The 26,008-nt window shown below is 40.2% G+C and overlaps 2 protein-coding genes across 13 annotated transcripts in view; both read right to left on the reverse strand.

Annotated features, from left to right (window-relative positions):
* Nucleotides 1–1,381: 1,381 nt before the first annotated feature.
* On the reverse strand, nucleotides 1,382–7,122 carry LOC146319303 (CAAX prenyl protease 2-like). Its single transcript, XM_084730367.1, has 8 exons — nucleotides 6,930–7,122; nucleotides 6,682–6,784; nucleotides 5,910–5,993; nucleotides 4,371–4,449; nucleotides 4,083–4,250; nucleotides 2,728–2,799; nucleotides 2,071–2,133; nucleotides 1,382–1,623 (listed from the first exon to the last, which is right to left on the reverse strand). The coding sequence occupies exons 1-8, from the start codon at nucleotides 7,064–7,066 to the stop codon at nucleotides 1,394–1,396; spliced, it is 936 nt and encodes a 311-aa protein (XP_084586493.1). The 5' UTR covers nucleotides 7,067–7,122; the 3' UTR covers nucleotides 1,382–1,393.
* A 4,252-nt stretch (nucleotides 7,123–11,374) lies between these two features.
* Nucleotides 11,375–26,008, reverse strand: part of LOC146319304 (uncharacterized) — a 44,258-nt gene continuing 29,624 nt past the window's right edge. For 10 of the 12 annotated variants that reach the window (XM_084729910.1, XM_084729909.1, XM_084729905.1 and 7 more), the window contains 14 exons: nucleotides 23,762–25,840; nucleotides 21,688–22,437; nucleotides 19,561–19,780; nucleotides 19,327–19,475; nucleotides 18,982–19,030; nucleotides 18,381–18,705; nucleotides 16,712–16,779; nucleotides 16,541–16,589; nucleotides 15,268–15,320; nucleotides 14,785–14,905; nucleotides 14,503–14,602; nucleotides 14,334–14,407; nucleotides 12,990–13,104; nucleotides 11,375–12,774 (listed from right to left, as the gene is read on the reverse strand). In XM_084729910.1, coding sequence (XP_084586036.1) covers nucleotides 12,687–12,774; nucleotides 12,990–13,104; nucleotides 14,334–14,407; nucleotides 14,503–14,602; nucleotides 14,785–14,905; nucleotides 15,268–15,320; nucleotides 16,541–16,589; nucleotides 16,712–16,779; nucleotides 18,381–18,705; nucleotides 18,982–19,030; nucleotides 19,327–19,475; nucleotides 19,561–19,780; nucleotides 21,688–22,437; nucleotides 23,762–25,840 — 4,240 coding nt within the window. In that variant the 3' untranslated portion in view covers nucleotides 11,375–12,686. The remainder of the gene's footprint in view (nucleotides 12,775–12,989; nucleotides 13,105–14,333; nucleotides 14,408–14,502; nucleotides 14,603–14,784; nucleotides 14,906–15,267; nucleotides 15,321–16,540; nucleotides 16,590–16,711; nucleotides 16,780–18,380; nucleotides 18,706–18,981; nucleotides 19,031–19,326; nucleotides 19,476–19,560; nucleotides 19,781–21,687; nucleotides 22,438–23,761; nucleotides 25,841–26,008) is intronic. The other 2 variants (XM_084729901.1, XM_084729908.1) reach the window with 2 other exon arrangements.

The following is a 26,008-nucleotide window of genomic DNA, read 5'->3' on the forward strand; positions in this document are numbered from 1 at the left end:
TTCTTTACTCATGTAAAAGTAAAAAGTACAGGCTCTGAAACTGAATTTGAAATTGAAAGTATGATTTCCTCCAGCTGTTTCTGTGCAGAGTTAACTGAACCTCACTGTTCTCCGGTCGAGCCTCCCTCTCTTGTCTGTTTCATCTTTTTTCTTCTATTTTGTCTGGATACGTTGTTTTTGTCTTTTTATGTGTTTAACGTAGTGTTCAGTGTTGTTTTGTCTTTTTCATCTTGTTAGTTTTTCGTCTTGTTACATCTTACATGTTGTTTTTCATGTTATGTCTTGTTGTTCATCTTTTTGTCTTTTTTGTTGTGTTACACCTTTTGCACTGTTTTTCATTTCATCACGTTTTCTTTGTCTCGTTACATCATTTACTTTGTTTTTGATCTCGTCTTTTTTGTATTGTTACATCTTTTACAATGTTTTTTTATTTTGTTACCTCTTTTTTACCTGTTTTTTGTTGTTATATCTTTTTCATCTAGTTGTCGTCTTTTTTTGCCTTGTTACATTGTTTTTCATCTTGTTATGTCTTTTTTGTCTTGTTACATTTTTCACTGATTTGTTGTTATTACTTTTTCATCGCGCTATGTCATTTTCGTTGTGTTACATCTGATGAGCTTGATAGATAGACTAAGAAATTGTCTTTGCTATGTGTTATTGCTTCATCCATTTAGGTTGAAATCTGTCTTGATATTAGGAAGGTGGCACGCAAAATAATGATGTAAAATAGAAATAATAATTTCAGTCAAATGCATTAAAACTGAAGTAACATGTTTTGAAACTCTGAGTAGTGTAGATCTTATATTTGTGTTCAAATGTAGGGAGCAAAAAGCAAACAGTTGTCGGAAAAATAAATACTCAAGGAAAGTACAGATACCTTAAAAAAAGCAACTTAAGTACAATAACTAAGTATTTGTACTTAGTTACTTCCCATCTCTGCTGTCTGCTTATGTCTTTCTCTGCTGCTGTCTCCTCCATCACCTCGCCTTCTCACTCATTCACTTTCACAGTTCATCTGTTTTTCTCTGTGACACACACACACGCACGCACGCACGCACGCACGCACGCACGCACGCACACACACGCACACACACGCACACACACACACACACACACAAACACCTCTGGTATTTCTCTCTCAGCCAGGGAAAGTTGTACTGGTGTTGTGTTTCAATACAGTAGGAAATATTTTCAACCATGCAGGAAATGTCTGAATCGTTCTCTTCTCAGGCACCCACACACACACACTTAAACATACACACACACACATATATGTATAAGTATAAATGCTCACACGCTCTTTGTGCAAAAATACTTTTTTATTTGAAAACCGAACACACAATAAAATCTTAAGTAAAAAAATGTAGTTTTAAGAGCAGGAGTGTATTTCATTTCACTGAATCTGGCATACAGACGCTGGAGGGGGAGCCAGGCTGCAGATGGGAATGGCACCATAGAAGAAGGGGTCCGTCAGCGGAAAGAGTAACACCAGAAACAACAGCAGCCCCATCAGATATGAGAAGAGTAGAGCTGATCGCTGAGGGTGTTGGAGGGCTGAGCTGATGTCAGGCAAACCCTGACTGTTACAGAACGAATGGCACAAAACTGGACCCACAACATGACCTATAGAAAGACATTACAGATTCAATGAGGTGGGTATTAAAGGTGTTAGCAAAGCTGCATTTCCACCCAAAGTAAACAGGACTTTTAGTCCCGGTCTTTACTTTTCAAGGAGCTAAAAGTTTCCTTCTCACCGTTGTTGTCTGCATTTCCACCACACTCTAAAGACCCAAAATAGACCAGTCAAATAAGTCCACTGATATCTGAAAATGCATCTGTCAAATACTTTGTGAACAAAAAAACTAATTGGTTGGCATCAGCAAACTTTTAAAAATGGTGGCAATAATAAAATGCTGCAAGTACTTGAGCCCAACCTCCCAAAGTTCCTGTACTTTTGCAAAATACAGTGAGTTTTTGGGGAATGAAATTAAGTCTCCAGGACATAATTTAGACGCAGGTCCCTGTGGTGGAAACGCAGCAAGTCAGTGTTCTGCTCAATTGATCTCTCACCAGTTCTCATGAATATAAAGGCAGTAAAGGCCCCAAACACTGTTGTGTACAAGAACTGCATCCCTGCAAAAGAACAGCACAAAAGAAAAAAATATATTTCTGTAAAATATGCAAAATTAATGGCCTTCCTTTGTAAAATCTCTGTGGTTTTGGATACAGATGACTTTGGTGCATAAACAGGAGCAAAAGTAAATAAAAGTGACAAGTGATGAAAAAGTGTCTGATGGTACATCACTAGTGGCACAGCAGCATATGCTGATGTCTAATGGCCACTGTCACACCGTCACCCCGATGCATATACAAATTATTTTCATACATCCTGGGCGATATACCCAAAGCAAATATTGGAGTTTGTTAGCCAGTCTGGCTATGGTGATACTTTGTGACAACTAACCAAATAATACTGGTATTATCTTTGGCATGCATGTCTACACCGGCATATGACACTGTGCCACCAGTTCCCATCAGCCACTTTTTGATCTCGGCTCTGCTGAAAAGTTAATTCATGCAGTTGTGTGCTGTACTAGAACGCTGACAGAGTTATATCTGATCCAATAACCATATCACATTCCCAAAAATACACATGTATTTAACTTTATTTTAACCCATTAGCTACAGTTTGTTCTATTGGAAGAGAGTTTTGTAAAGCAAACTGACCTGATACCAAGAGGATGACACTCATACTGTCCTTATGGAGGCGCCGTTGCTCTATGATATGGTGGAAATGGGCTAGAATGACACCATAAAGTAGTTATGAACTGTGGTGGAAAACTGCAGTAAAAAGAAGTATTTTGCACAATAGGAAGCCTGGCCCTTTCAACAGCCATGTGGGGGATTAGCATCCTACATAGGATAGTTTTCCGATAGTTAATGAATTTCCTTTTTTGCTTTGGGTTTTGTTGTCTTCACTGTTCTAAGCAATTAATGTCTGACATAATTATAAATTGTTATGCCACTAAGTACACTGAAGCAGTACCGTTATAGCAGAGAAAAACGGTCATTCTTAGTGTTAAATCAATGAATAATTAGCTATGTCTCTTGAGTTTATTTGAACAAAAAAATTAATAAATCCAATGAATATATGATCCTGTTACAAAACTAAAGTAAATACTTGAAAAAAGGGGCCACCTTAAAAAAAAATCAATATCAGTTCGAGTGCATGCTATATTTAGACCATTTTCATCACTGTACCTTGGTCTCAGACAGCCTTTTCCAACAGGAAACCACTGTTATATAAGACAGTAAAAACAGTAATTTTACCTTGCAGAGGACTGGAATTGGTTGACTACAGCTGCCTCGATTGGTTGGTTTGCATTGTTGTGGGACAGCAGTGCATTGTTTAGAGTCCTAGACCAGTACCCCTGCTGGTTCTATGAACTGGGGGACAATACACTGACTATGAATAAGTACATTATCAGGGTGTCCGCAGTATCTTAAAAAGTCTAAAATAAATTAATCTGAATTTTTAGCCTTAAAATTGTTTAAATATGATTTTGACAGGCCTTAAAAATACATGGGATTAATGAGATTAACATTACTTTTATGAAGTTGTGCACTGCATTGTGCATTGCATTCTTCTGTCTTTGCGCCTATATTTTATATTTTCTTGTGTTTATATTGTTCCTATCTTTATATTTCAAACTGTTTACATTCTTTTTTTTTTTTAATCCCCCTTGTTTATATTGCTCCTATATTTTTGTTTCCTCCTGTTTACATACTTGTTATTTATTGTTTTTTTTTTTTTATTGGTGCTCTGTTTTGCTGTCCACTTGGCTGCTCTAACACTTCACATTTCCCCCATTGTGGGACTAATAGGAATATCTTATCCTCTTAAGTCTTAAATTTGACTTTCTGAAACCTGCAGAAACTCTGCTCACCAACCACACTTCAAGAAAAACAGAACTATCCCTTAACTGTGTTCAAATAGTCAATGCAGTCTTAATATTTACTGCAAATGTGATAAATACATTGTATGTTGAGTTGTTTACATTCTCAAAGTGTGGTTGCCATACCAACACCGAAGAAGAGCGGAGCCACGAAGATGGCAGCTGTGGGTCCAGTGCAGGGCACCAGCATGGGCAGCATGGCCCCTCTGAACACCAGCTCCTCTGTCGCTGGTGCCACCACCTGGTTCCTGAGCCACACTGCGTCTGTCACACACAGCCTCCAGGACTGAACATCTGGAAAAATAAAGTCAAGACTTTATGATGACAGACGCATCAAATGCACGCGAGCACACACGTAAAAAAAACCCTTGATGCTTTGGACATGAGATTTAGTGGACAGAGAGTTTAACCCACCGAGTGCAGACTGCAGCTCCCCCGTGAAGCCTTCGGGGTCGTCCATCGCAGAATGAACCAGCGGACCAAGATAAAATACCTGATGTTTACAATAGAATCAAGTGTTTATTACATCCTTTGGAAGTATATAAAAAAGATTAAGGAGGAGGATCTACAGATTGCGCGGGACGTTTTTTCCAATATGTGGTTTCAACGTGCTCATGGGATTTCACTGCAAAATGCAGACATGTAATAAAGGTCGTAAAGCCACACTGCAGCACGCTGGGAATAGAAGTTCAGAGTCTGAAATGTCAAGACTGCCTTAGTGCAGCATAAATATAATGTTCTAACTGGGAAACTGGATCCAAAGAGTAGTGTTTGAAGCTACAGAACACTCTGTGGCCGAGGTCTCTTCATCTTTACTCAAATAACTTTACGGTTCTGAGATTGACTTTACTTCTGATATGTTGAAAAAATATAAATATGATTAAATTAAAAACAGGTGCTCTAGTCGTTTATATATAAAGTGCTAACTAGAACCATGAGGGGTTCTTTGGTTTGTCCTTGCAGGGGTACCCTTTCTGGTTCCACGCAGGACCTTTTATAAAGGTTCCACTTGGAACTGTTCAGAGGCTTCTTCCTAGAACCCAACATTAAGGGTTATACCTGGAACCATCTGTGAAAGGTTCCACCCAGAACCCCCATATGAGAGGTTCAATGGTGTAAATGGTTCCACTAAAAAAACCCTCTCTAGGGGGGATGAACCAAAATCTTTTATATGCCAAAGGTTCACCTAGAACCCACTTTGGTTGTTCTAAAGAGAAATGTTTTGTATTCCAAGGGTTTCATCCAGAACTCACTCAGGTTGTTTTACGGAGAACCCTTTTGTATTACAATGGTTTCACCTAGAATCCAACCTGGTTGTTCTATCAATGATCCTTCTGTATTCCAAGGGTTTCATCTAGAACCCACCCAGGTTGTTTTACCGAGAACACTTATATTACAAGGATTTTGTCTAAAATATGAAAATATATCTAAAATATCTAAATATTTTAGAATATTAGACTATAATAGAATGAAATTGAATTTTTAATAAGGATTTCACTTATAACCCTCTTGTCTTTTGGGGGTTCTGTGAGGAACCACATTATCTTCTACAGATGAGACATAAAATGTTTTGGATCCCATATAGACTGTATATTGTGATCATCTATCATACTGATCTATGTGACAGTTACCATTGTTTAAACTGAAAAAACATATTTTAACAAGGATGACTTCAACAATCCTTGAAGAACTCTTTCCTCCAAAATGAGTTCTTTGGATGAAAAGGATTCTGAATGGAACCCATAGTCTTACAAAGAACCCTTGACAAACCCTTTAATCAAAAAAAGGAAGCAAATGGTTCCAGGTATAACCTCAGTCCTTCAGGGAGAACCTTCATCGCTAAGAATGGAGTCTAATCTTTGTAATTTCAACAAATGAAATATTCTCTGCAGAAGATTTGTAGGAAGAGAAGAATCTCTTTTTGTCTTTCTTTCTTGTGACTCGATGACGTACCACGGTCAGCAGCAAAGGCAGTGTGGCTGCAGGAACCAGACCTTCCAAACGAACTCCCATCAACTCCAACACTGACACATTGACCTGGAACACAGCAGTGTAGCTTTATAAACATACATGATGGTGTGTACATGTACGCACATACTCTGTTCTCATGATTCATCACAGCGTACGCACAGAAGTAGATCTGAACATACAGGCACTTAATAAAAATGGCATCTTAAAGAAATTAGTTTTTAGGTGTTTTTTGACAGTGGACACAGATGTTGAGGATCTTATCTCTGCAGGGAGTGCATTCCAGAGTGACAGCTCGGTTCCCTCAGGTCACGAGCTTGAACCTGGGAACTGCAAGACGCAGCTGACTTGATGATCTGAGGGAGTTTTCAGTTTGATCCGAATCAAAATTCCTGGTGTGAAACCTCCCCCAGCACGGTCCGGACCAAAAAACCTTGAGTTTGTCAGTCGAATTTGAACAAATTTGAGTTTCTCTTATATTTTCAGTTTGAAGAACTCACAGATACTTTCGTCCAGCGCGAGCACAAAGACTAAACGTCAAACTACTCTCAGTGAATTTATTACATTTTCAACAATTCAATACTATCCTTCATAATTTTTGGCCATGTTTTCGTCATTGTGAGAAGTTTTCAACTTATATGTTTTCTTTAAACAATAGACAGAAGGGACTCGGCAGCGTTTTAACTCTAAAACAATGCATGCTGGGAACTCTGCTATTACTGTATGTTGATCATGTTTTCAGTGCATGTGTACTCACCCTGACATCAGCCCAGTGTGTCCATGCTTTTACCACTGCAGGTGACAGAGCAGAGACCAGCAGGACACTGGCACAGCGACGCTTTATCACACTGGGGTGGTCCCTGCACACACACACACACACACACACACACACACACACACACACACACACACACGCACACACACACACACACACACACACACAGAGCAACAGTTTAACAGTCCAGTCTAACAGTGCCGTCTCAGGTCTGCTGGTGAGTTTTATACCTGGGTAAGCTGCTTCTCCAGACGTACAAACTGCCAACGTACACACAGGCGAGCAGAAGGCAGCTCAGCACACACACCTGACATCTCGTATGTGTGTGCTCCACCTGTGTCATACGGCCATGTTCTGGTTCCTGCATGACAGAAGTGAGGGTTTGCTATCAGAGCTGCAGGAAGTTCCTCAGGTGAGCTAATAGTTAACAGCTAACAGGTTCATCATGCTATGGATCTGTTCGGCTCTGTCTGTCACTTCAGATTAGTGGATCCAGTGAAGTGGAGATCTGCTGCAGAGAGAAGCTGATTATCTCTAATACTCTACCAGGAACACACACACACACACACACACACACACGCTCTGACAGTAATGATTCTCTTAACAGATAAGCTACAGTATAAGAAGTTGACAAAAGACGACATCCTGTAAATTAGATCCTGTCTAATACTGTTTGGCTGGGACTGTTTGAGACGTGTTGATTCAGATGTCTGCTGCTCTTAGTAACTAAATACAAATACTTCACTGTACTTTTTCAGGTATCTGTACTCTAGTTGAGTTTTTTTTTTTTTTTTTACTTTTACTCCCTACATTTAAACACAAATATATGTACTTTCTACTCCTTACATTTTCAAAATAGGGCTGTTATGTATTTTAAAACAACATATATGAACATTATGCAACATAGCAACCCTTAAGAATTTAACAGATCAAAAATGTATTATTTGATAGCTAATCAATAGTCTAGAAATTGCATTAATTGCCCCTCATTTGATATTTTCGTTTTTTAGTTTTGTCTGGCAGAACTTTTTTTTTTTTTAAATAAGGAAACTTTAACTTAAATTGAGAAACAAATTGAGGGAAAAAAATGCATGTTTTGTATCTTATTAATTAATGATTATTTGGTTCTTAGCAATTTTAACTGTTCGTTAAGGAAAATGCATGAAATTTGTAACACTAACAGGAAAATCAGACGTTTACTGACTGGGAATCGAATCCATGCTGCTTTAAACCGGGAGACGACCAGTGAGGTCCACTGATTATCAAATAACTCAAAGGGGTACAGATAAAACAAAATCAGCTGTCGCTGGTGACTGAAAGCTGCGTCCTATAGATGAGATAAACTTTCAAAACTAAGCTTGCTGAGAAACGTATCAGGTGACGGTCACAGTTTGGTTTGGTTTAGGCAACAAAATAACTTGGTCGGGTTCAGGAAAACATTGTGGTTTTGGCTAAGGTAACTACTTCCTTAAAACAATCGATGCTGACTGTTGGTCTCAAACAACCAAACTGTCTCCCATGTAAGAGTCCTTTGTTATTACTCACCGATCCACCCCGGCCTCCTGCCTCTGACGACCATGTGCACCTTCATAAATGTGTATTTTTCATGTCTGGGCCGAACGTGGACGCTTTCCTGTGAGACCATGTGAAGATGTTTCTTTGACAATACTTACATTTGACTTGACCTTTTTGAATAACCTGTTCCTGTTCATGGTTTAACTACACTGTAAATACTTTCAGTAGTGAAATGTAACTAAGTACATTACTCTTATACTTAAGTAATAATAAGTAAGAATGAAAAATGCCTCTAAAACAAATTGTCTCAAACCATCCAGTTATTGAAAGTAAAAAACAGAGCTTTAAATAAGAAGGAATATATAAATTGTTATTTATGCTGTTTTATTTTTGTCTGTTGTCTCCTTTGTCTCTCTCACCTTTCCAGTCTGCCTTCACCTGCCTTGTTCAATAAAGGCAAAAGCCAACAAAATAATATAAAAAACTCCTTAAATAGGATCTTGTATTGTTAATTATTTTTTCATAATCTGAGCAGACGGATAGAGCGACTCCTTGCACAGGAAGTTATGGAACTTAGATCTTAGTATCATTTTGTACCAGTACAACACATCGGGTGTGTGCTTTTGGCTCATGGCCCAACAGTAAGTTTCAGTTTTGGCTCTTGAAGGGCAAAAGTTTGATGACTGAAATATTCCAAACAGTCCATGTTCCCTCACAAACAGCATGGATAAGTATCTGCCTGTATTTCTCAGCACTGAGGACACCATTAATCCTGACCCCAACTCCATTTACAGAAATGCAGCCTGCTCTCCAGCCCTTCGGTGAACAAACTGCCTTCTGCTGCAGTCAGATATTTCATATTTTGACTCATCAGTCCAGAGCATCTGCTGCCATTTTTCTGCACCCCGGTTCCTCTGTTTTCATACATAGTTGAGTCACTTGGCCTTATTTCAATGTCGGAGGTTTGGCTTCTTGGCCACAATTCTTCCATGAAGACCACTTCTGGCCAGACTTCTCTGGACAGTAGATGGGTGAACCTGTGTCCCACTGGTTTCTGCTGGTTCTGAACTGATGGCACTGCTGGACATCTGATTTGGAAGGGAAGCACAATGTGTTTTTCATCTGCTGCACTAAGTTTCTTTGGCCGACCACTATGTCTACGGTCCTCAGTGTTGCCTGTTTCTTTATGATTCTTCAAGAGAGCTTGAACAGCACATCTTGAAAGCCCAGTCTGCTTTGAAATCTTTGCCTGGGAGAGACCTTGCTGATGCAGTATAACTTTCTTGTGTCTTGTTGCTGCTCAGTCTTGTCATGGTGTCTGACCTGTGACATCAAACTGTCTTCCACCACGTCACCTTGGAGTTTGGCTGTTCTTCACCCAGTTTTAAGCCTCCTACACAGCTGTTTCAGTTTCAGTTAATGACTGTTTCAACCTGCCCATGAAATTGATGATCATTAGCACCTGTTTGGTATAACTGGTTAATCAAACATGTGACTATAATCCTACAAAACCCCTGACTTTGTACAAGTGTACCTAGAAGAATTGATGCTGTTTTGACGGAAAAGGGTGATCACACCAAATATGGATTTGATTTAGATTTTTCTTCTGTTCACTCACTTTGCAATTTGTAAACCGATTAAAAATAAACAATCAAATTTTATATTTTTGAAAGCTGCTTGACTTTTGAATTTTATGATGAATGGTGACCAGTTTTCAAATGTAAAACAACAAAATAAAAACATGAAATGCCTCCATACTGCTTGTTTAGTGTCCCATAACTCCTGACATGCCAAGTTGACTAAAATGTTATTTACACTGTGTTTTTAGCTTAAATCCTCACTGTAGATCCTTATCTTGGAGCCACATTCATGTGCACACTGTCTGAACTGGGTGTGTGTGGTGTGACGATGTGCAAACAGCATGTTGGGACTTTAGGAAACTTGGATTAAACCAGATGAGCAGGGTGGACGCTGTTTTTGTTTTTGGCCAGTTGTTTGTTTGTTTTTTCCATTTGAAAACTGGTTACCATATACTTAGATTGTTTGGGAGATTCTACAACAGTGTTTTCCTGTGAAATTCTCATTTTTCAGTGAACTACCCTTTATTCTTGCTGAACATTTGCCCTTGGGGCAGTGGGGGTCAATTAAAAGTTCCTCTTAGTATGCACTAACTTTGTTCTCAGTTCTACATGTTATAGCTAATCAAAGTCAGTAATTAATAATAAAGTGCTTCAGTGACACAACAACAAAATTATATATGAAATTTAATTTCATGGAATAAGAATTTAATATTTATTTATATATTAAATAGATTTATATACTTAACATTCTGTCTTTATCTGTATCAGTTTTTGTTTCATTCAATATTTTATTTCAGTCGCACTGGCATCAGTTACCATGGTAACTGACCCAGAATTTAACTGAACCAAGAACGCTTAGTTCTGTCCTTTGGGGGACGTACAACAGGTGTTTGTTTCCTGTCCTGACAGTGGAGGAGCTCTGAGAGTAGAGCCTGCTGACATTTACCATATCATTACATCACTGTAACTGCTTTGTATCACTGGGTGAATGTGAAATTTTGTATTCAGTTACTTTGTACTTTACTGTTGTGTGTCTGTAAATAATACTGAAAAGACATACAATCTAGACCTGCTTTATTTGAAAAGTATTGTAACTTCTGTTTTGATTTGGTGCAATATAAATAGTCGATTTGACTTATTATTTCACACTTTCATGTTGTGTCAAAGGCTAAACTTACAAAAAATCCAGCCCAAATTTAAGCAAACCAACCAATATTTATTTTTCTTCAACATATTTATCAGTATCATTCATCACATCTTCACCTCATAAATACAGACAGCAACATCAGGTATACAGTGTGTGATGGACATACAGTAGTGATGTGAAGCGGAGTACCACTTTATCAGCATACCTCAAGAAGCACGCACACAGTAGTCAAAGGACACAAAAAATGAGCAAACCGCTTCATTTCTGTGAATCAAGCAGGCATGAACATCACGATCAGACACATCATGGCTGATTTAAGGCATTCAGACGGGTCACACCAACAAAGATTAATTTAATTAAACAACTAAACAATTAAAAACTAATCTCAGTTTAGCCAAGTAAATTCAGGTTTATTGATGTAATCTGAAATTAAATAAGTATGGAGATGCTTGTTTACCCAAATTAAAATAACCAAACAAAAATAATTAGCCTTTAAATTTGAGGGCTTTTGGGATCCAGTAGGTATAAAAGAGGGGAGGACGCTAACTGACTGAGCTAGCTAGCAAAAGAAGTCATTGTTTGCTTGCTAGCTAAAAAGTTAACAATACCTTACATTCTTTGCTAGCTAATAAAACAGTTAGTTAGCCAAGTTACACCTCCTCAAGTGTAAGTGTCATGTTAATACTGGATCTCCAGTTTAGCGTTTTGTTGCAACGATGCAGCAACTGTAAATCAATTTAGGTTTAGAGCAAAAACTAAACTGAAGTTTAAAGAGAGTTTTTCGCTTAATTCTTCTTAATTCTAAGCTAGTTAAGTTCAGTGCAACATGTTTTAAAGTTAAGCCATGATTTAATCAATAATCCTTGTTGGTGCAACCCAGACTCAGGGTCTTATTTTAAATAAACACTTTAAGGTGGAAACAACCTTGAGTATCCTAAGATTTATTAACTCCATAATATGAAGAACACTTTAAACATCTAAAAAAAGAAAACAATCATAACATTGAAATAAGTGGAAATGCTTTCAGGGTTTATCAAAATGTGATGTTTCCCTCTGCGCTCAACATTGTGGGTTTGAGTCCAGCTCACATGCTATTTTCACGTCTAATATGTCTTGGCATGTTACCACCAAATATTTTTCAACTTCAGCGTGGAAATGTCAAACAAAAAGATGAATATCACAAGAAACAGAACAAATTTCTTGATGTGTGCAGATTATAAGCAACTGTAAACGATTTCCCATAAAAGCTACAAGGGTGAGGCACATTTCTGCCTTCACACAGTTTGACAAACTGTTGTCATGGGGAACCTGTTCTTTAGATAAAAGAAGAAGAAGAATAGGAAAAGCCAGTGATTAAATACTGAACAAACAGATAAAAACACACAAAAAACCATATGTGCAATCCACATGTCACAATCTGACATCATTTGAATAAATAAAAACACATTAATAGAATCAAAATAATACTTTTACGTTAAGACAAATTGAAAAGATATTCATTTTAAAGGCAAACACTTTCAAAGAGGACACAGTCTGCAGCCCATCAGGTTTACTCATGATGGGTATTAACAGTTCTCCGGGAAAATAAAGGCACTAAAAAAACAATAATGTGATGGAGCCCTAAAAGTCCTGTTTGTATCTTGTTTGCAAAAATTATGAACAAGATAAAAAAAAAAAAAAAGAAAACACAATCATCTTTGGAGACTTCAGAGGCTCAGTAGTAAAAATCAGTTTGTCCTCTCTTCTCACTGTAGGACACATTTATCTTTGTTGCTGTATTTTCTCCTCCTCATCTCCAGACCGCGCTCAAGACGCTCGTCCTCCTCCAGCGCCCTGCAAAAACACAAACACACACACACACACAAACACACATTATACTGCATATGATATTAACTCTTTGTCAAGATTACAAGTATTCATCTGGGAGTGTAATTCAAAACATAATATGACATATACAGTGTATACATGTATTTTTCCAAATGCTTTCTCTCTTCTACCTATGACTCCTTTTGCCTTTTTCCAACAACTATACATCCACACACGCTCACCCTCTCTCCTTGGCGTCGATGTCTCTGATGATCTCGTCCCGTTGGTTGACCAGAGACACGAGCTCCTGAAGGAGCAGCTGCTCCCTCTGCTGCTGAGTGGACGACTTCTGCCAGTCTGCAGGACAAAGGACACTTTAGTGAGAGCTGCTGAGCAGGAGACTTAGCATCTAGCTGTTTTTGTGCCAAACAACAAATAGGAAGAGGAATTGTCTTATGGGTTTTGTTTGTATAGTTTTTTATTTCTTGTGTGCATTGGTCTCAAATTGTTTTACCGTTTACAGCTTTACTGTCACATGATCAGTTTGTAAATTGTCTGTAACTCACTTTCAATGCACTAACAAGTATGACAGGTGCTACACAAATATTCACTGACTTGTACATTTACTTTGTTAGTTTGTACGTCCACTCCACGACATTATTGTACTTTTTCCTCCACCATATATATATTTGACAGTTATAAATTTTCCATAAGCATAATAGAAGAGTGCACTCAGTAGAGCGCAGATCACCACGAGGCGACAGATGATGAAGCACCTACTGCAATGCCACCTGTCAGATGCAACCAGCAAAGATGAAGTTTTGAATGAAGTTTTTTTTTTGTATAGTATGTTATAGTGTACATTTTCTTATCTAGATGTATGCATTTTTAGTGAAGTCTTTTTGTTAAGTATAGTTTCAGTTATGCACAGAATAGTGTAATGATGTTGTAACTGAGTGTCCTGGGTTCACCGAACTGTTTAAAGTTGAAAAGGAAAAAAAACGGGTCCAAGTCCAAACCTATACATTTAAAAATGGTTATTCATTTAGAACATTAGAGGCATCCTGGTGCATTTTACACCATTAGAACAGAGATAGAAACCTACATTTTTGGAAAAACTCACAGAAGCTGACATTGAAAAATTATTTGCACTTGATGTTGCCTTTTTCAAAGGTCGCAGCCTGCATGTCCCAGTGGATGTTTTTGGCTCTCCAGAAGGTTAATGTTTTTGCATGGGGCTGATTAGATCGTCCCCAGCAACTGAATTTAATTCAACCTACAGTTGATTTTGTGAGTGAGTAGTGAAGCCCACATCTCTCATTTGTTTACCAGCGGACTTTGAACGCTCCAATTGTGGCAAACCTAATAAAGCAGGGATTTATCCATCTCATACTGTGCCTAACTTTGGTGGATCATAACATGGACGGGTATGGAATTAATCTGCAGATGCTCCAGTTTAAGGTGAAACTAAACTTTTGTATTGATGTCAGTTTTTCCAGCGTTAAAATACAGTCGTAGTCGAGTATTTCATGCTGTGGTACTGCTACTTTTACTTCAGTAATCTGAATACTTCTTTCACCACTAACCTTCTATGGCCATCATGACCCGAAGTTCTCTGGTCAGAAGCTCAAATCTCCTCTCCAGATCCTGCTCCTCCTGCCTGTAAACACAATCGATAATCAGACACAGAAACGTAAGTGTGTTGTATACTGTGCATGTATGAACATCGGGTGTAAAGTGTGCGAGAGGTCTTACAGTAGTTCCAGGTGGTCTTGTCTGCGTATCAGAGCGTTTTTCTTGTTCACCAGAGTGAACCACTCCTGGATCAGTCTCTCCTCTTCATCACGGTCACTTCCTGTATGTACAATCAACAGAAAGTTTATTGGTGAAATGTAAAACAGGGTGAGGACTTGATTTGACTTTAAGTATTCACTTCCTCCTTCTCCTTTTTGGTCATGAATTATTTATTTATATTTTTAATTTCCAAAATAAAATCTAATCTAATATGTATATTTTTTGCTGGTGTGTGAGACTCACCTGTTTCCATGAGGCTTCGCAGTCGTCTCTCCACCACAGCAGCTCTGCTGTCGATGTGTTTCTGCTCCGTCTCTAACGCTGCCAGCTCGCTCAGCACGTACTGACTGGTGTCCTGCAGACACTGACCACAAGCCCCATCACACACACACACAATCACCCATGAACATACACATGACAACGGCAGACAGACGCCACGAAGAGAGGTAAGGGGGTGGGGAAGGAGATCAAAGGAAAGAGGGAAAACAAGTAGAAGAAGAGGGTCAAAAGATTAGAGAGGAGCCAAAAGGATGAAAAATACAAGCTGTGAATGCAGAATGTGAAAAATAATGGAAATGTTTTCTTTATGATGAATTGATGATTAAAGCAAATGTGATTTGGTGCCTCTTGCAGCCATCAGTCATGTTAATGATGATCATTTGATTTGTTCAGCGAGTCAGAGTCAAAGAAAAGAAGCAGCGACTCGGTGAGGAACACATAACTGACCATTGTTTCCTCTTCTTGTTTGGGAGGCTGAGGCTCAGCTGCACTCTGCGGCTCTGCACACATGGACGAACACACATGGGACAAATCAAAGAAAGGAATACAGATGGGAAGTTGAGTAAATATTTTAAATGTTGTAACAGGGGTGTCAAACTCAATCTCATCCTGGATTCTGAATGTAAAACTATATAAATGAAGTCTAATAAAGATAATGGCATGCAGACATTCAAGTGTACAACTGTCATAGAATTTATTTAAAACATTGAATAAACAGATGTATCAGTACATAATAAAGCCAAAAATTACAAAAAGTGCTGTTTCAGTTTCTGTAGTCTACATGGAAGGTTTCAAATCCAAAATATATATATTTGCTTAAAAATTAAATGATGGTGCAGACATGGCTTTACACACACAAGTACAGTTCATTGAATATGTGCATTTTTATTTATTTATTTTCATTCTGTGTTTTCTTCACTTTAATTACTGTTTTCATTTATATATATATATACAATAGGTTAGGTTTATTATTAGTAATATGGCACATATTTATCATATCATTAGTTTTTTATTTCTATGTGTTGAGCTGATGAGTTTGATCCTGCCTTGTGTTGTATTGTGTTTTGTTTGTTGTTGCTGTTGTTGTGGTGGTGGTAAGTTTTTTTTTACAATTATGTACTGTCATAAATACAGTACTGTGTTCAGTGTGGACCACAGGAAGAATGGCTGTTGCTCCGGCTGCAGCTAATGGAGATCCTAATTAATGAAATTAAATGAAAGGTGATGGAGATCAGAGAAGAGGGATTACAGTTTAGTTGTAAAGTTGTCTAGTGGCAGTAAATGTACAGTTTGCCCACAAATAAACACTGAGGAGCTCAAGAAGATCTCATGTCTTGTTTCCCAGCTGCTGAGTAAAGTGAAGGGGGAATCTGTGTGATTAAACCAGAGCAGAGTGAGCTGATCTCTGGCTCTGGAACACACTCTGCTCCACATCTAGATTACAAAATGTGGATAAAAAATATGTATTCAGTGCCTTTAAGTGGGCACCAGCCTTGTGTTTACGCATATATTGTTGAAAAAATAGACATGAAGTCTAAATAAACGCTTCAGGTCATGATTACAGCAATTAGATGCAGCTGGAATGTGATACAGACAGCTGCCTGGATTAAAAAAACAAGAGCTTTCTGGTTGCATGAGGCATGCAAGTGAAAAACTGACTCACTTGTGGTTGAGACATGGTGTTAATGTGTCACTGAAAGATCAGTCTTCAGGTACAAACCTGTATTATTAGTGATTTGTGTTGAAGAGTCGGTGCTTGTGTCTTCATCCTGAACAAGGAAAACATGAAACTTTCACATATAGCAACTATCAAAAGGCTGACACGTACAGTAAATATAGACTATGTGATGGTTTCAGATAGTTAAAATAAAAAGTAAAGACAAAGTGTTACCTTAGATCCAGATTTGACTGCTTTGTTAATTGACCGTGGGGGTGGGACTGGGGTTAATGACTCATCCACTGAAAACAGATGAGAACAACTATCAGAAGTTGGATTTAACCTTTTGAAGCCACGTCATTCCACACAATCTCCTGAGTAACTTTCCTTCGAGACTTAAAGACTAATAATAATAATACCAAGACTGAAAAAGTAATAATTCTGTGATCAGATTTGATCAACAGTTTCCAACGAAAGCACACAATCCCACAACTGTCATCACATTCTGATTCTCTGAGGTTACATCCACACACATACACACAAGTCTTATCAAGTGCTCAACTCTGATTTATTACTCAGATCTAATTTTTCTGTTTGGTGGTTTCCACTGTCTTTTAAATGTGGCCAGTATCAGATTCCAGTTTGAACTGGTCATGGTCCTGAAATGATCTAAATACTCAAAAGAACAGAAACAGACTCCATATGCAGCACGCTGCTGTACAGAAGCCACTGAAGTCAGCATTCGTGGTTTTATTTATAAGTTGATAAGCAGTGGAAAACAGGGAGTTTGTGCATGAGGAAGAGGAGAAAGACATGCATTTTAATTGTGGGTTTTTGTGGAGCGATGGGACTTCTGTACTGAGGGTTGTGTGGATGTGCAGTCGGACCCAGGAGTGGTGGGATTGTCTGTTTCTTCACAGAAACAGATTTCACCCAAAATATCAGGACGGCTACTTTTACACCACCTGTCAGCGCCTTTCCACAAGAGTTTTTCAAGAAAATTCATGCAACTCAGTGACATGAGAGTCGCATGATTTCCAAAAATGACTGTTCATATTGAGGTCATGCTACAAAAAATAAGACCTGTTGCTGATTTACGACTTTATCTGTGCAGTTATTCTTAATGCCTTCAACCGGGTCAGATTCTCCTTTAAATCAGATGAAACGAGCCTTTGTTTATATTCTCCCTGCCAAAGTTACAGTGAGAGGAACATTAGCCAGTTAAAAACAGTCAGATTTTTCTTTAGACAATGTTATTTTAGTGGTTATTACAGTGGAAATACCATCACTTTTGTCCACAGGGACTTCAACAAAACATGAACGTTCTTTGTATCTTAAGATCCAGTCATGTTGGACCCCTTTATTCGTGGCAAAAGGCTGTTAGATATAATATGTTGTCAGGACACTTTGGGTTCTTTGAAATTAGAACAATACACTATGACTCTCATTCATGAGAGATATTTATATCCTAAATGCCACGTTTATGTCTGCACCACTTCCTCAGATTCAGCGTGACATTCTGTACTTGGTATCTCTGGGAAACTTGTAAAACCTGCTAGAATCTTAAGCGAGGTGCTGTAAACTTGATTTAATGATTTGTTTATCCTTGCTGTTTGTCTCCTCAGCTCAAACTGTGCTACTTCACATTCCTCAGTTCCCTGGAGACACACTGATGTTTCCCCTTTCCTGTTTGCTTCTCTGTTTTTCTGACTCGACTCTTTTTTTGCTCCACATTTGTCTCTTTATTTTCACATTTCCATGAAAGCCTCATCCAGCATGAGTTACTGGATGCAGAGAGGTTAAATGTCTTGGAATATAAATCAAGATGGATGGGATGAATCAAGATGAAGATAATCATTAAAGCATACAAGAATTTAAAATAGAGCTAAAGTGCAAGTGTCACCTTTGAGCAGCCGTTTGGTCCTCGGTGGCGGGACGACCAGCGTGCTGCTCCCTCCTTCCTCCAGGCTGACTCCTTCGTTCAGTCTGGCCATGCAGAAAGCGGCGGCGTCCACATCTGTGGGAGCAGGACCGGAGAGGGCGAGGCCGTAGCTGGACTGGCTGCTGTTGTGCTCGATCTGCAGCACGCTCAGCTCCTGGTTGGTGAAGTGCGAGCGGATCTGGCTGAGGTAGGTCATGACTATGAGCCTGTCGGGGACGGACAGGAGAACCATGTCGGACGGCTCCAACAGGCGAGAGATGCCCAGCGCCTCGAAACCGTCAAACGCCTGATGTGGTTGGAAAAGAACAACGTCATCAGCAAAGAACCAAACTTTTTGTCAGAGGAGGTTAGGGTTAGCCAACAGTGGACAGCTCTGTGTTGTCCACTGTTGGCTAAACAGACAGACAGTTTATATGTTCACAGCACAGCATTTAAAGCCAGATATATAGTTTTTTTGACATCTGACATATTTCAGATTATTCTGATGGCATAAATTTTATTTTGAGGAACAAGACAATTAAAAAAAATAAATAACATAAATTACAGTGAGCCCCGTCCTCACCTTCTTGTTGTTGAGTTTGATGTCATGAGAGTCCAACTGGTCAAAATCTCTGATGGGGACAAAATCAGGGAATAAAATAATGACAACATACCTACAGTGGGTTTATTACATTTAAATCAATGTCAGGCTTATTTTCCTTAACTATTAATCTGCTGATTGTTTTTTTGATGAATCAATTGTCCATTAAATGTCAGAAAATAGCAAAAAAAATGCCCAATACAATTTCCTGAAACATAACAATTAAGTTTTTGTCTGAACAAAATCTCAAAACCAAAAGAGATTCAATTTATAGATCTGTAAAATGGAAAAGTTGCCAATTAATTTTCTGACAATTGACCAACTAACATTTTGTCTGGATGGAAGTGATGCAGGATGGCGCAGAAGGCCAGGCCGTTTCTCCAGGACGTGCTGAAGTTGGTGACCTTTACTCCCCGGTACCCACTGGTGATGCCCTGACACCACTGGAGCAGCGACTGGCTGGAGTTCACCAGGTCCTGCAGGAGGAGAGAGGAGGAGAAAGAAGCTCAGATTTGGTTGCACGTGTGCGTCGGTTTGATTGTGTATATTATGTATATTTACCTCAGCTGCATCGTCCTTCCCATCAGCCTCTTCTCTGACCATTTTAACAGGTTCAGGGGACTTCAGGTCGGAGGTTTCTTCTTCTAGTAACGTAGGAAGTCGGGACGTGTTCATCTCACAGTGATGGGGAGGAGTGATGTGTTTGTCAGTGTGTGTGCTGGAGGCTTCCTCTGGTTTCTTCTTTGCACCATCGGGGACATCGGCCGGTTGGACTTTTGGCCTAAGAGGAGACACAACATAAACAACAGTAAAGAAAACAGGTTTTGTTTAGTCAAAGAAAGCAGCCCGGTATCAGAATCGTTAATTGCGAGTCAAGGATGCGAGCGAGAGACGTGCAAGCTTGCTGATGTGAAACACTGCAACACTTGCATGATGTTAGAGAGCATGATAGAAAACATATACAGCATTCAAGAGAACAGCAACATATATTTTCAGCATGATTGATTCACTGTAGGTCTATGCTGTTTACCTAAGAACCAACCAGATTCACCAGATTGTCCTACATGGCAGCAGTTCTTGAAACTACAACACACCTCCCATGCACACACGCTCTTATTGCCAGAACCATTATAAGTCTTTTTGGACCAGTCCAAGTCAAATTTTAAGTTAGCCAAGACAAGTAAAAATTAGGTCTCATTACATGACACAGCATTTCAACATTTTTCTTTCTAAGCTGTGTGGCTGGTGTTTCAAGCCTCTCTCTATTGACATTGGTCTGACAGTCTCTCTGGCAGTCAGACAGTACACCACCACTTTCCAACCTGAAATGATTAAAATAAAAAAAAAGTGGATGAATCATACTGACTTTGATGATACCCTTATATTTGCTTAAGTGACATAAAATTTGCCAGATACATCAGTGGTCCCCAAATGATGAATCCTTGTTGGAGATCCCCTAAACTCTTTTTCTACCATCACCATGAAGCCTGGATTATACTCCTACTCCTAAATGAACCCATGTATGGGCAGCTGTGGACACCACGGACAGGTAGTAGTTCTGTTCATACTACTAACTGGAGGACTGATTCCACATGTGTGTAATCCAGTGATGTCTGGCCGTATGGAAATGTCTACAAACTAGCCAGTGTGGTCACAAAAAGTTTGGGGTACGCAAATGTCCACACAAAGCTTATGCATACATCCTCTGATGATGAAATTTATGTCATGCTGGCCTCAGTGGACCCTTGTGCACCTACAGGCACAGAAAGTACAATATTGTGGCATTTGTGGCTTTCAGTGACATTCCTTGACAACTACTGGGTAGACTGCGGTGAAATAAGTTACAGACTTCCATGTCCCCTTCAGGATGAATTGCAATAATTTTTGTGATCCCTCAACTTTTGATCTAGCATCAGCACCAAATTAAAATTTTAATTTGTCCAGTATTTTGGTGTATGACCAAATATCTGTAAAACTAATGACATTCCTGTCAGCATCAGCTGCCATTGCACCTATCTGACAATAACTTTATCTATAGAGACGAAAAACATTTTTTGTACCAGTCTGTCTTGTTTATTTCATAATGTAAAGTTGAGCATTTTAACATGGAGGTCTGTGCAGAGTGACTTGCGTTTGGAGCCAGCCTCCGGTGGTCATTCGAACTGCCTATTTTGGCACTTGTGTGTTGGCTTAATTTTTCAGCCCCAGGGGGACGCTGTTTGAGATAAACTATGACCGAGAACATGGTAAATACCTGCCAAACGTGTATATGTTAGCATTGTCATTTAGCATGTTAGCATGCTGATCTTAGCTTTTAGCTCAAAGCAATCCTGTTTTTACAGCCTCACTGAGCGGCTAACATGGCTGTAGACTTAAACTTAGCTTACACTGATGAATACACAGTCCTGATAACGAAATATTTAAGATATGCAGCTCTAAAATGCTGCTTATTGTTGTCTTATTCATTTTGCGAGGGTATTTTACTGGGTCAGTATTTTGTACTTCATTGACTTTGCTTTCAAGTCTCAAGTCTTGTCAAATCTTTCAGGAGTCAAGTCATCAAGTGCTCAATGTTGTGACTTAAGCCTGACTCAAGTCTCAAGTCTACAGCTCCGCACACACCCAAACAAACACAAGGCTTCAGTCATTTCATAGAGCAGCACAGGTTGACAGCCCACGCTGACTTACACATCCTCCTCCTCTCCTTCTTGATTTTGCCCCAGCTCTGTGGCCTCAGTTAGTGATATTTCCTGCAGGGTATCAAAGCAGGTAACAATCATGTGTCGCTGACTGTGATCAACAACCTCTGTGGTGTCACAGTCAAGTTCACGAGGGTCAGGGATGAGGCGCTTCATACTGCGAGGGCCAGAGACAGGAGACGTGCCGCCTGTCATCAGACGGATTTTAGCCAATAACAACCTCTCCTCCTCTTGGAGCTGTTGGTCTTTGGTGACTTGGTTGAGATCACGGGCGTGACTGTCACTCTTTGTGGTGTGTTTGTTTAAACTGGAGTGACTCGTGTCTTCATTAGCCCTCACTTCTAGACTCTTGTGTGAATCTGTAGCCCTTTCAGCCATTTTTGTGGCATGGTTCATCTCACTGATGTTTGCATCGGTGTGTATCTTGATGTGTTTGGTGGCAGTGTTTGTGCTTGGAGGGAGGGGCCAAGGCACCACTGACGACTGAACAAATTCTCCCTCCTCATTGGTTGCTACCTCCAGGCCTTTCATTGGCTGTTTTTGTGCCTCACTACACTGAGGAGAAGGGTTGCCCCTAGTTATCTGGCTGATTCCTTCCTCATGCTTGGACCCCAAAGGAGGTTTAGGATGAGATTGCTCAGGTTTGTTTGGCTGACTGGCAGCAGAGACTTGGTTAAAGGTTTGTCCACGGGGAGGAAGTGGGGGCTTCTGGGTAACAGCAAGGGGCTGGTGGCCTGGGCTGAAGACAGAAAATGAGATTTCAGAGCTGAACCTAAAGAAATTCCAACCGCAATATCCTTGTCATGCTCCATTCTCCTCTGGCAACAAACTGTACCACAGTCATCTCACTCAGCCAGAGCTCCATCATGTTTTTGGTTATTGCTGTACTTTTTTTTTTCTTAAGTTAACTGAAACCTTTGCTTGAATCCAAAACTATCTAAAAGTGCTTCTACCAAACTCAGCGAGCATCTCAAGCTTTCAAAAAGTCTTGACATCCCCATTCTTCGGACAAGATTTTCCTGGTTTTCCATAAGTTTGACGGGACAGAGGTCTGGCTATGTGAGATTATTCCAAACTGGACATGTTAGATGCATAAAAATATGTGACTCAACCAATGCAAACTTCAACATGCTTCAGCCTCCACTGAACTGCAGTATCCAACAACCAAGCCGATCCATTCATCCATGCTTTGTGACATGCTACTTGCAAGTACTGAACAAATGGTAGATGACTTAAAATATTCCTTCATATCAGCCATATAGACAGGGATAGTTACGGACAGAAACATTCAGCTTCACCTTTTTTACATTTTTGCTGCATTCCTACTGCACATTTGCCCTTTTTCTCTCCAAATACAAATGACAACAACTGCAATACAGGACAGATTCCATGATGGGCAACTGGGTAATTTATTACACAAGTTCCTTAAAGCATCTGTGCACCTAATCTCAGGATACCAGAGTGGAGATTTCGTCACCTACCGATCATCTGGGGATGTCTAAATGTACCTAACATGTGTGCCCCTTTAGTAGTATGTAGATGTATAATGTTTTAGCTTGTTTTTTGTTTACAGTTTGGCCAATTGGCACGATTAAAAATATGTCGACTTAGCTGTCAGCGGTCCCTGTTTGCAGTTTGTTCATGGATCAAACTACAATACCTATTCACCCCCCAACTCTCTTTCTCTCCTCAGTTTAAAAACCACTGTTTTAAGTCATACTTGGGGCAAGATGCAAAGAGGAAATTGTAGGTTCCTTCACAAATAACACAGTAATGATGTTGTTTGGGAGAGACACACAGGACATGACTCAGTGTGCCAACAAACAACTCTTTCTTGAGAAAAAACCTTCGGGAAAAGGCCAAACCCACAGTAAGTGAAGGATAGTGCTTAGCAATTATTATTTTCCTGTGAGTCAGTCAAGCCTCGGTTATTAGAGGATGCATGGGCAAAAAAAAAACAAAAAACGCACAGGCACAATCCTCTGATCTGCAAGAGGCAACAAGCAGATCTCTCATATAGCCAACTCTTTCCAAGGTTACTCACCCCCCTCCCCCTTACTCACCCTGCTTCCCCTCCCATGTACAGCTCAGCCAGCCAGATGGAGCCAAGATCCTCCTGTCCTCTCTCATACTCCACCTCCTCGTCCTCCTCCTCTCTCAGCCACATCGGGATGGCACCAGATTTCAAGCTGGATTTACCTTTTTTGACTTCAGTTTTATTGTCAATCTTTTTCAATAATTTGGGCTCAGACTTGTTTTCTGATTGCTCTTCATCACCTTGCAGCCTCTCGTCATACGCAATGTCATCCAATTCTGCTTCCCTCAGAGGAGGCCACTCAACTGATTGGTTATTCATGACCTCCTCTTCCTTTCTCTTCCTCTCCTTTCCCATCTCTCCCTCCTTCTTTTCCTCCACATTTGCCTTCTCTTTCGCTGCCCTTTCCCTTTCCTCTCTTTGATTGTTCTCTAGCTCTGTTTTCTCTTTTTCCAACCTCATTCTCTCCTCCTCCTTTTCCCTCTCCATCCTTTCTTTCTCCAGCATTTCCCTCTCCAATCTTTCCTTCTCCATCCTTTCCCTCTCCAATCTTTCCTTCTCCATTCTTTCCCTCTCCAACCTTTCCCGCTCCATCCTCTCCTTTTCCAATCTCTTTCTCTTCTCTTCCTTTTCCTTCTCCATCCTTTCCTTCTCAATTCTTTCCCTCTCCATCCTTTCTTTTTCTAGCCTTTCCCTCTCCAACCTCTCCTTCTCCATCCTTTCTCTCTCCAGCCTCTCCTTCTTCAACCTTTCATTCTCTATCCTTTCCTTCTCCAACCTCTCCCTCTCCAACCTCTCCTTCTCAAACCTTTCCTTCTCCATCCTTTCCCTCTCCAATCTTTCTTTCTCCAACCTTTCCTTCTCCATCCTTTCCCTCTCCAATCTTTCTTTCTTCAACCTTTCCTTCTCCATCCTTTCCCTCTCCATCCTCTCCTTTTCCAATCTCTTTCTCTCCTCCTTTTCCCTCTCCATCCTTTCCTTTTCCAACCTCTTTCTCTCCTCCTCCTTTTCCCTCTCCATTCTCTCCCTCTCCATCCTTTCTTTCTCCAGCCTTTCCCTCTCCAATCTTTCCTTCTCCACCCTTTCCCTCTCCAACCTTTCCTTCTCTAACCTTTCATTCTCCATCCTTTCCCTCTCCATCCTCTCCTTTTCCAATCTCTTTCTCTCCTCCTTTTCCCTCTCCATCCTTTCCTTTTCCAACCTCTTTCTCTCCTCCTTTTCCCTCTCCATCCTTTCCTTTTCCAACCTCTTTCTCTCCTCCTCCTTTTCCCTCTCCATTCTCTCCCTCTCCATCCTTTCTTTCTCCAGCCTTTCCCTCTCCAATCTTTCCTTCTCCACCCTTTCCCTCTCCAACCTTTCATTCTCTATCCTTTCCCTCTCCATCCTTTCCTTTTCCAATCTCTTTTTCTCCTCCTCCTTTTCCCTCTCCATTCTTTCCCTCTCCATCCTTTCCTTTTCCATCATTTCTATCTCCAATCTTTCCTTTTCCAACCTCTTCTGCTCCTCGTTCTTTTCCTTCTCCATCCTTTCCTTTTCCAGCCTCTTCTGTTCCTCCTCCTTTTCCCTCTCCATCCTTTCTCTGTCCTTCCTCTTTCTCTCCTCCTTTTCCCTCTTCATCCTTTCCCTCTCCTTCCTCTTTTTTTCCAACCTCTTTCTCTCCTCCTCCTCTTCCCTCTCCATCCTTTCCTGTTCCAGCCTCTTCCTCTCTTCCTCCTTTTCCCTCTCCATCCTTTCTCTCTCCTTCCTCTCCTTTTCCAACCTCTTTCTCTCCTTCTCCTTTTCTTTCTCCCTCTTCTCCCTCTCCTTCTCCTGTTCAATAGCTGCCAGTCTCAGACTTGCCACCAGACTGAGCCCCTGTGAGGATGGACACTCTGGTGGTTTCTGAGCTGATTCAGTCTTTTCGTTGATCTTCTGTTTGTCTGTCCTGTCAGAGAAGGCCGTGGGAGGTGAAATCATTGGATCTGGTTCAGAAGAGCAAAGCATCTCTGCATCTGCTTCATGTAAACACAGTTCATCTTCATCACTCATGTGCAGGTCTGCAGAGCGGGATGGATGAGCTGCATCAGTGGGTCCAGTTGTCTGCAGGATGGAGGCCACTGTCTCATAGCTAAAGGGACAGACACGAAGGTCAGGACAACTCTGAGAAGTGGCTCACCCTGAAATGACCTCAGCCAGGCTCTGAACAGTGTGACAGACAGCCAGACAGCATGCGTGAATAAGTAGTTCCTCCTCAGACTTTGTGTTGGTGCTTATCCAAAGCACACAGAGGAAACAT

This window comes from Lutjanus erythropterus, chromosome 11, assembly GCF_056507025.1.
Source record: "Lutjanus erythropterus isolate fLutEry1 chromosome 11, fLutEry1.hap2, whole genome shotgun sequence".
NCBI classification, from domain to species: domain Eukaryota; kingdom Metazoa; phylum Chordata; class Actinopteri; order Lutjaniformes; family Lutjanidae; genus Lutjanus; species Lutjanus erythropterus.